Raw genomic sequence first — 10171 nt, 5'->3', positions numbered from 1 at the left:
GTGGAAACAGCCTCTAATTCATATTCACTTGTGGAAACAGCCTCTAATTTGTGTTAATTTATAGAAACAGCCTCTAATTCTATTTACTTGTGGAAACAGTGTGTAATTCCTATTTCCTTGTGGAAACAGCCTCTAATTCCTATTTCCTTGTTGAAACAGCCTCTATTCATATTTACTTGTGGAAACAGCCTCTAATTTGTATTCACGTGTGGAAATAGCCTCTAATACATATTCCCTTCTGGAAAAGCCTCTAATTCCTATTCACTTGTGGAAACAGCCTCTTATTCATACGCATTTATGGAACTAGCCTCTTATTCCTTTGGAAAGAGCCTCTAATTTATATTGACTTGTGGAAACAGCCTTTAATTCATATTCACTTGTGGAAACAGCCTCTAATTCATATTCACTTGTGGAAACAGCCTCTAATTTGTATTCACTTATGGAAACAGCTTAAAATTCCTATTTACTTATGGAAACAGGCTCTCATTTATATTCACTTGTGGAAGCAGCCTCTAATTCATATTTCCTTGTTGAAACAGCCTCTATTCATATTTACTTGTGGAAACAGTCTCTAATTTGTATTCACGTGTGGAAATAGCCTCTAATTCATATTCCCTTCTGGAAAAGCCTCTAATTGCTATTCACTTGTGGAAACAGCCTCTTATTCATATCAATTTATGGATAGCCTCAAATTCATATATACTTGTGGAAACAGCCTCTATTCATATGTACTTGTAAAAACAGCCTCTAATTCGTATTCACTTGTGAAAACAGCATCTGATTCATATTAAATTGTTAAACAGTATCTAATTCCTATTTACTTGTGGAAACAGCCTCTTATTCATATCCATTTGTGGATATAGCCTCAAGTTCATATATACATGTGGAAACAGCCTCTAATTCATATTTACTTGTGGAAACAGCCTCTAATTCATATTCACTTGTGGATATAGACTCTAATTCATATTTACTTCTGGAAACAGCCTCTAATTCATATTCACTTGTGGAAAAAGCCTCTAATTCATATTCGCTTGTGGAAACAGCCTATTATTCATATCCATTTGTGCATATCCTCAAATTCATAAATACTTGTAGAAACAGCCTCTAATTCATATGTACTTGTGGAAACAGCCTCTAATTCCTATTCACTATGGAAACAGCCTCATATTTCCTTGTGGAGACAGCCTCTTATTCATTTAAATGTGCATATAGCCACAAATTCATATTTGTGGAAATAGCCTCTAATTCATATTCATTTGTGGAAATGGCCTCTAATTCATAATTATTTGTGGAAACAGCCTCTAATACATATTAACTTGTAGAAACAACCTCATTTACTTCATTCCCTCTCATTCCCAGTTCAGACTCTACAGCGGACCACGCGGTATCGCTGTACAGTAGAGCACAGGGCCAGCCCGTGCACCGGGGTCCCAGAAACCCCGTCGACGAGACAAAACTCGCGGCGTGAACGTGGCAGCCATTTTACATCCTCAAGAGTGAATGACTGGAGCCGGACCAGTGCCGGGAGTTTTACACTTTTCTCTTTTTATTATCACATTTATCTTCCGAAATTATCAACACAACACAATTTGGTGATCCATCGGCAGGTATGGCACATGTCAATTAGTCGTATGAATGTTGAATAGTTGGTTTCCTGAAGTGTGCGCGGTGCTGGTGTTTGAAACAATGTGAACTGGCTGAGTTCTCCAGCCGGCGTTTTGAAAATGGACTCTCCCTCCGGCGGCACGCTGCGGACCCGCAGCTAGCTCTGCCTTAGCGGGCCCCCGAGAGGACGGCCACGGTGTACGGCTTGGTTTAGCTATCGATACGTTAACATTGCTACATTGCGTTTGAGGAAGGACTTGATATAATGCTGAGCAGATGAGCTAGCGAAGATGCTAAGTGGAGCTAGCCCGTCTGACAGATCGGCTCATTGTCACGGTGGCTATCATTAGCTGCTGAAAACAAGCTTCCTGTGTGGTGCTGCTTTTTATGGTTCATTGTTTGTTTAACGTGTGCACATGGATACACTAGGATATAATATTTATTTCGACCAACTTCCAACGAACGACAATGGATGAGCTTTGTTATTGTACTTCTAACCAAAGAGGAGGCAACAGTAGCTTTAGCCGTGCAGACTAGCTAGCTAGCACCAACGTGTTAACCAGCCCCTCCCTCTGACTGAAGCCTGCTGCTATATGCAATAATATTAGTACGTCTCGATGCACGGATGGGTTGTTAAGGTGGCCGGGTCTGTCTTTATATAGGGGGCTGCATTAAAATGTTATTCGACCATCGTGGAAGATGTTTCGCTACACACGGAAAGCATGTGCAGTAACTTAGATCGATAAGGAATCACTTTAATGTGCTTATTGGCCCTCAGTCCAGAAACAGACAAACAATGATAAATAGTAGCAACTTGCATCATGTCTTAATTTTGTAACGGAAGCGTAAAATAAAAACTTTAGTTATAGATTCACCGTTCCAGTTCATATGATTTCAAGTTAGATTTGTTGTCAGTTTTGGTACAGTATGCTATACGATACATGCTTGTTCACTGGTCAGCCACCGGAAGCTGGGGCTCAGCCGCTGAAGGAACACGTGGATGAGCATCTAGCCTGCTGGAGGCAGCAGCAGAGCTAACATGTACTTTGGAGAATACACTGGACCGCTGCAACAGCCACTTGGTTCTGCATGCACGAACTTTGAAACAAATGAGATTCCCGTATTCACAAATATTCAACTGGTATTGCCAACTTTCAGAAGTGTATTGACAATTAATGCACTCTGAAATTGCCATTAGTTTTGTATAGCTTCAAGATCTGAGTTATGCAGTGTTATTGTAGTTTTGAGGACAAAGACAAAGTCTAACCTTTTTTTTGTGCTCTATACATATTTGGGTCAGGTTTGATTTACTGCCTGAAATTGGTCTCTGTTGCATAATCGTACTCAAGCCAAGTTTATTTATTGCAAATATAATTCACTAAATACATGATCTTGCCCCCCCTCCCCTCCCCATGTACAAGCCGTTTGTCCACACAACATCCACATGTTACCACGATCACGCATTCATTTGGCTCATTGCCTTTACACAGATTTCTGGAGACATGGCCACAGAACATATTAATGGAAATGGTCCAGAAGAACCAATGGACACCTCTGCTGCAGTTACCCATTCTGAGCACTTCCAGACTTTATTAGAAGCTGGTTTACCACAGAAAGTTGCTGAAAAACTAGATGAAATTTACATAGCAGGTAAGACAAATGAATGTCTCTGTATATTCATATACTTGCATTTTATTGATGCAAACTTTTGCATGTGCTGTTATCTTCTTTGCCTTTTTGAATGTGGGAATTGGTTATTTTAAAGCAACTTTTTGTGGTTTCTTACCAAAATGGGTACTGCAGTGCTACACTTTGTTAATTATACACTTTCTAGTGAAGTTGCATTGTAAATCACTTAAGTTGTTCCTCTCACTGTAATAACACTTTATTCTTATTCTCAGGAGTAACAATAGTGTTCAATTGGATGGATTAATATTAACCTGGCCCTAATCACCATTTAAATATGTCTCTAAAAAGACAGTTAAAATATCACCTGCATATGGTTACATGGTGTACTTTGCCCTACTCACGTTTGTAAGATATACACACTCACAAGAGGGAGGAGTTTCAGTAGCAATCCAGGGGTCATTTCAGGACTTAGGTGTAATGGTGGGAAATCACTTTGCCTTGCTATTTCAACCAGATGGGGACAAATCAGAAACAATAGCAGCAGCAGCTGTCTGCTTGGTGGCAGTTTGGGACAGGTGATGGCGCCTCTGTAGACCCAAATGCTGGCAGACTGATTAAGAGCGTGAGCCACACCATAGAGGGAACATGCGTATCATGTTTCACGCTCACATCTGTTATGATTAGTGGGGCGAAAAATACTGCTTAGGGAATAAAGTACAGCCTGCCTTCTAAACATTTCTCCATTAGACCAGAAATTCAGAATTATAATGGGTTAACGGTCCATCACAGCATAAAAGCCTACTGCATTATCAAGTTGGCCTAAAATCCTGATCATAGAAAGGCACTGCAGCTCCATTGGGTTTTAATTGTCAGCTGCTTGTTGTGTACGTTGTGCGTTCGGCTGCCAACAGGACTGGTGTCACACAGTGACCTGGATGACCGGGCGATCGAGGCCCTGAAGGAGTTCAACGAGGACGGAGCTCTGCAAGTCCTGCTGCAGTTCAAGGAGAGCGACCTCTCACATGTTCAGGTATGATGACACTGGTCATAACATCCTATTGGAGGATCCTAATAAGCTGGGGTTGCATTCTTCAGCACAACGTGAGATGGTGGAAGTGTTGTTCTGATGGTATACATTATTCTGGTTCCTTTGAAGAACAAAAGTGCCTTTCTTTGTGGAGTTATGAAGACGTACAGACAGCGAGAGAAACAAGGGACCAAAGTGTCAGACTCCAATAAAGGACCAGATGAGGCCAAAATCAAAGTGAGTCCACATTGAACCCTGGAAACCTTTATTGTTACTTGACTGTTGGAATATATTTGGGTAGTAGCAAGTATCAAAGCAACATTGCAGTCAAGCACAAACACTGCTGACCATCCACTTGGTGTACGCCTATATTTAAACCGCTCTCCCTGAAGAGCGGCAGTCTCACTGCGTTTAAACCCCTCCATGGTGTTGACAGGCCCTGCTGCAGAGGACTGGCTACACACTCGATGTGACCACAGGCCAGAGGAAGTATGGGGGCCCCCCCCCAGAGTCGGCCCACTCCGGGGTTCAGCCCACCATCGGTACAGAGGTACGGCCCTCTCTGATCACCGCCTACTCTACCTGGTGTCCAAATGATGACCATGTCTACTCTGTAGTAACCTTGGTTACAATGATGACTAACCGCTAAGACCTGACAGGACACACACCAGTACAACCACAGCGTGGGTCACAACTCTTCCTCTGATTTGAATCGTATCTCTTTCCACTTGGCAGATATTCGTTGGCAAGATCCCCAGAGACCTGTTTGAAGACGAGCTGGTCCCGCTGTTCGAGAAGGCTGGTCCTATCTGGGACCTTCGCCTGATGATGGACCCTCTCAGCGGCCTGAACCGAGGCTACGCCTTCGTCACGTTCTGCACTAAAGACGCTGCACAGGAGGCCGTTAAACTGGTACGTCATCTCTGGCCCGTCTCACATCCCTGTACCACCAGATTAAGTGGGTATTTCATTGAGATGCCAGTACATTCAATGTTCTTTGTGTCCAAATGATGACCTCATTAATGTATCACCGAGGGACTTCGGTCGCTGTGACGGTTTACCGCTAAGATCTGAATGGACAAAGACTTGTGTCAATTGGCATCTAGACTGTTTTTCTCTTTACTTCAGACCTGTCATTTGACAAGTTTTATTTTGCATGCTAACATCGTTATCATTTGCTGATCATAAAAAAATAGAATTATTAGGCAATCCTTTCAGCACGGGAAATTGTCGGTTTGGGTATGCTAAAATAAGCAGATCCATCCTCTGTGATAAGTCCTGCTAAACAATACTCGTACGCGATCTCTGGCACGTCGTGATGATGCTAACATGGAATCATAACCAACTCACCATCTTACGCCGGTGGCCTGTTTATTCTTGTGGTTTCCAATCTTTTACAGTGCAACAACAATGAAATTCGACCAGGAAAACACATCGGTGTCTGCATCTCTGTGGCCAATAATAGACTGTTTGTGGGGTCCATCCCCAAGAGTAAAACAAAAGAGCAGATTGTGGAGGAATTTGCAAAAGTCACAGGTAGGTCCAGGTCGTGGTTTTTGCCCACGAGATTAAACAAGTGCAACAAAATATTTAAATCATCCAATTGTTTGGCTACTTGTCTTGATGACCCAGTTTAAGGAGTTAAATTAGTCATTCTATCATTGAGTGGGTAATTAATTGAGTTGCCAGTACCTTAACTGTGTCCAAATGATGACCTCATTTATGTATCACCGAGGGACTTCGGTCGCTGTGACGGTTTACCGCTAAGATCTGACTGGACAAAGGCTTGTGTCAATTGGCATCTAGAATTTATTTTCTCTTTACTTCAGACCTGTCATTTGATGGGTTTTATCTTGCATGTTAACATTGTTATCATTTGCTGATCATATGAAATATAATTATTAGGCAATCCTTTCTGCAAGGGAAATTGTCGGTTGGCGTATGCTAACATAAGCAAATCATCCCCTGTGATAAATCCTGGTAAACATATCCCTGAATCTCTCCTTTTCACAGAGGGCCTAAACGACGTCATCCTGTATCACCAGCCAGACGACAAGAAGAAGAACCGCGGCTTCTGCTTCCTGGAGTACGAGGACCACAAGACAGCGGCCCAGGCCCGCCGCCGCCTTATGAGCGGCAAGGTGAAGGTGTGGGGCAACGTGGTCACGGTGGAGTGGGCCGACCCCATCGAAGACCCCGACCCGGAGGTCATGGCCAAGGTGAGCTCCTGTTGGGTGGTGTAGGAGACAGTAGGCTTTGGTAAAGTCCTGTTGGGTGGGGTAGGAGACAGTAGGCTATGGTAAAGTCCTGTGGAGTGGGGTAGGATGCACTTGGCCAAGGTAAAGTCCTCTGGGGTAAGGTGCATTAGGCTAAGGTAAAGTCCTGGGGGGTAGGAAAGGATGCATTAGGCTAAGGTTGAGTCCTGTGGGGTAGGATGGAGTAGGCTATGGTAAAGTCCTGTGGGGTGGGGTAGGATGGAGTAGGCTATGGTAAAGTCCTGTGGGGTGGGGTAGGATGGAGTAGGCTATGGTAAAGTCCTGTGGGGTGGGGTAGGATGGAGTAGGCTATGGTAAAGTCCTGTGGGGTGGGGTAGGATGGAGTAGGCTATGGTATAGTCCTGTAGGGTGGCGTAGGATGGAGTAGGCTATGGTATAGTCCTGTAGGGTGGGGTAGGATGGAGTAGGCTATGGTATAGTCCTGTAGGGTGGGGTAGGATGGAGTAGGCTATGGTATAGTCCTGTAGGATGGGGTAGGCTATGGTAAAGTCCTGTGGGGTAGGTTAGGATGAATTAAGCTAAGGTTGACCGTGGGTGAGCCAGTCACGCAGTATAAACGCTCACAATATGAGACATTCGATTTCAGTACACTTGATATACTATAATGTAATCAGAGTTGTAGCGGTATGTATTTGGCTAAATTGACAGCCTTCATCACTAACCTTTTTGAATGATTTCTTCCAGGTGAAGGTTCTGTTTGTGAGGAACCTAGCCAGTACAGTAACAGAGGAGATCCTGGAAAGCACCTTCAGTCAATTTGGCAAGCTGGAGAGGGTGAAGAAGTTGAAAGACTACGCCTTCATTCACTTTGAGGAGAGGGACGGCGCAGTGAAGGTAAGGGGTTTCAAACGTTCAGTCTCCGTCTAAAGGGTTCTGCAGCCATTCAGGACCGTCTCCAACTCTCTCGCTCCGTCATGCTCTGACAGGCTCTGGCTGACCTCAATGGAAAGGACCTGGAGGGGGAACACATAGAGATCGTCTTCGCCAAGCCCCCCGACCAGAAGAGGAAAGAGCGCAAAGCGCTCCGACAAGCAGCCAAAACACAAATGTAAGGATAAACTGCGCTTTGGGCCAGGCCCTGTTTAATCTCTCAGCCGGGTGGATCTCTAACCACTGTGTGCCTCTCTCCTAGGTATGACGATTACTATTACTACGGGCCCCCACACATGCCGCCGCCCACCAGAGGCCGGGGCCGGGGGGGCCGTGGCGGCTACTCCTACCCTCCAGACTATTACGGCTACGAAGACTACTATGATTACTACGGATACGACTACCACAACTACCGGGGCGGCTACGACGACCCCTACTACGGCTACGACGACTACCAAGTGAGCGGGAGAGGAAGGGGGGGCCGTGGAGGAGGAGGAAGCGGCGGGGGAGGTGGAGGAGGCGGAGGAGCAGTACGCGGAGGCACCAGCCAGACTCGAGGCCGCGGCGGAGCCACGCCCAGGGGCAGGGCCAGCTTCTCCCAGCGAGGAGGTCCTGGGACCAGCAGAGGTGAGCTCACAGTGAGGGTATGAGGAGGAGGATGAACTGGAGACTCTGAGGTAAAGGAGGCTCTCCCATCCACTTATATTGTTCTGTTGCTACGGCAACATTAGCTTTACCTTAATCGTCTTCCTATGAGAGGGCTGCAGAAGTGAAAGGACTGAAGGGGTCCATAGGTTGTGGCTTCTGTCCAAAGATTGGGACATAGGCCAAAACCGCTTTAAAGTTCAGCATTTGTAATCAATTATGTTGCCCCTGAAGACGAGTAATATTGGTGTTGAATAAAATTTGGACTGCTTGACTTCTGAAACGGTCCTTATGCCCTAAACCCTGACAGGGGGTGTCTTCTTTCAGAGCTAGACACACTCAGGCCTCCAGCGCTGCCACAAGGTGTGTTCTGGGGGGAACCAGTACTAATAACAGCTTTCCATCTCCATTGAATCATCCCATGGTGAGTGACGGGGTGATGTGTCTCATGTGATCCGTCTTCTGATTGGTTCCAGCAGGGAAGCGGGGGCGCGGCCGGTCCTGACCTGTCCACGTGGAGACGGACTTGCTGTGTGGGGTTACACCGTAAGCTGCAATGGATGTTGATAGAAAAACAAACTTCAACGAAAAGATCCAACGATATTCCAGCCTTACTGAAGAAGCATCTCCTAGCCCCCCCCCCCCCCCCCCCCTCTAACTGCCACCTGGAAAAGAAAATGCCGGAGGATAATGAATGGTTGCCCCACCTTGTTCCTAGCCCCTAGCTCCATACCATGCTCCATGTATTGCCCCAACAATCGCCCCTCTCCCCGCCCCAGAACATGCCATTTTTAAATAATTATTGAAGAATTTGCACTTTTAAGTTTCTTAGGTTTGAAGTGGCTCAAAGGAGCTTGATGCTATTGTATATTTTTGTGCTAATTGTCTGAATATCCTGTTAATCTTAATGGTTTGGATGTTTGGAGGAACGTTTGCAGGTCTTTAGGGCGTACCCACCTGGCTGGATAAGTCAGGCATTCCAGGAAAGTTGTTCTTTTCAGAGCTCGTCTTTAAGGGTTGGTTGACTACCTCACTACCCGGCCTGTGCTGTAAATAGGGAAACTATATTGATGGAAGCAGGGCTCGTTTTCACCCTACAAAATATGCACAAGAGCAGCAGCGCAAAACAAAAAAAAGTACTTAATGTAATATAGGCGTTTTAGCTGCGGCTCTGACACTGCAAACAGTCAAACTGGGCATGCAAAACAATCTCATCAGATGAGTCAGAACCAGCCCTGCTTCCATCCTATTTTGAGCTGAGCGGCAGCAGTGGCGCTCAGAGTATGTAGTTACTGGTGTATAGTTTTTCGAAAAAGGAAAAAAAAAGTTACTTTTGTAAAGGCTTCAACACCACAGGGGGCATCCAACTTTGTTTTAATACGCCCTGCAGTGTCCCTTTGGAACCACTATTCTAGTGGATTTGTTTTATATTAATACCAATGAAGCAACAGAATAATGTCAGACAACTCCATAACCCAGTAATCGTCCCAATCATGTAAGATCTCAGATCACACCTGACCACCGCGAGTCACTCATATTTATTTTCAAGGTTCTCTTGAATGAATACTAATTGCCATATTGCCCCGCCATCGCGAAATGTGTGCCTATTGTTAGTGTCCTGGTGCGGGGGATCAGCGTCACGCCGTGGGAGAAGGGATACTGCAGAGAATGATTTCTATTTCCAGGTATAGCAAAAAGGAAACAGTGCTATTCAATCCCCGGTTTTGTATACAGTTAACTCCCTCTTCAATAAAATCATTACAACCACCTTTTGAAAAAAAGATGTTAGCAGTTTTAAACTATTGTTGGTGGCCAACAACGTTTTTTGCATTCCTGCAAATAAATTGTTTTATACTGTAAAATGGAGGTGAGTGTAACTTATTTTTGTAATAAAGTTTTTGATTTCTATCTGTGTCGTACTGTTTGGAATGACATCTTCCTGAACATAAAGAAGTCACCAGGATGTTGATCTCCAACCTGTCAGACTCTAGTTTTGACTTAAGTTTAGACTCTAATCTTGACTGGTCAAGACTCTGGTGGTCCAGGCTCTGGTCCAGTTTGTCTTGACCAGACTAGGCCAGACTGATCCACAGGCCATATGTTTTGATCTAATTACTCT

The 10171-nt window shown here is 44.8% G+C and overlaps 1 protein-coding gene and 1 long non-coding RNA gene across 8 annotated transcripts; one reads left to right on the top strand and one right to left on the bottom strand.

Moving 5' to 3' along the window:
* The first annotated feature begins 1446 nt into the window (after positions 1–1446).
* On the top strand, positions 1447–9960 carry LOC132458068 (heterogeneous nuclear ribonucleoprotein Q). 7 transcript variants are annotated; one of them, XM_060052549.1, is made up of 13 exons: positions 1447–1607; positions 3096–3255; positions 4146–4264; positions 4391–4498; positions 4698–4811; positions 4997–5173; positions 5662–5797; positions 6275–6480; positions 7222–7371; positions 7464–7585; positions 7670–8034; positions 8380–8415; positions 8529–9960. In XM_060052549.1, the coding sequence occupies exons 2-13, from the start codon at positions 3108–3110 to the stop codon at positions 8555–8557; spliced, it is 1710 nt and encodes a 569-aa protein (XP_059908532.1). In that variant the 5' UTR covers positions 1447–1607; positions 3096–3107; the 3' UTR covers positions 8558–9960. The 7 variants fall into 7 exon arrangements, with proteins under 7 accessions (XP_059908532.1, XP_059908526.1, XP_059908530.1 ...); XM_060052543.1 differs by having other exon boundaries at positions 1472–1607; positions 8532–9960; XM_060052547.1 differs by having other exon boundaries at positions 1472–1607; positions 8363–8415; positions 8532–9960.
* On the bottom strand, positions 1491–5737 carry LOC132458074 (uncharacterized). The gene is made up of 2 exons (XR_009525854.1): positions 5612–5737; positions 1491–5331 (listed from the first exon to the last, which is right to left on the bottom strand). It is a non-coding gene; the product is annotated as an uncharacterized LOC132458074 (long non-coding RNA).
* Positions 9961–10171: the final 211 nt, after the last annotated feature.

This window comes from Gadus macrocephalus, chromosome 5 (assembly GCF_031168955.1).
Source record: "Gadus macrocephalus chromosome 5, ASM3116895v1".
NCBI lineage: Eukaryota > Metazoa > Chordata > Actinopteri > Gadiformes > Gadidae > Gadus > Gadus macrocephalus.
This window is presented reverse-complemented; position numbering and strand designations above follow the sequence as displayed.

Coding starts and splice junctions, on each gene's coding strand:
- LOC132458068 (XM_060052549.1), top strand. CDS start 3,108: ATGGCCACAGAACATATTAATGGAAATGGTCCAGAAGAACCAATGGAC. Junction 3,256..4,145: donor AGATGAAATTTACATAGCAG/GTAAGACAAATG, acceptor GGCTGCCAACAG/GACTGGTGTCACACAGTGAC. Junction 8,035..8,379: donor AGGTCCTGGGACCAGCAGAG/GTGAGCTCACAG, acceptor GTCTTCTTTCAG/AGCTAGACACACTCAGGCCT.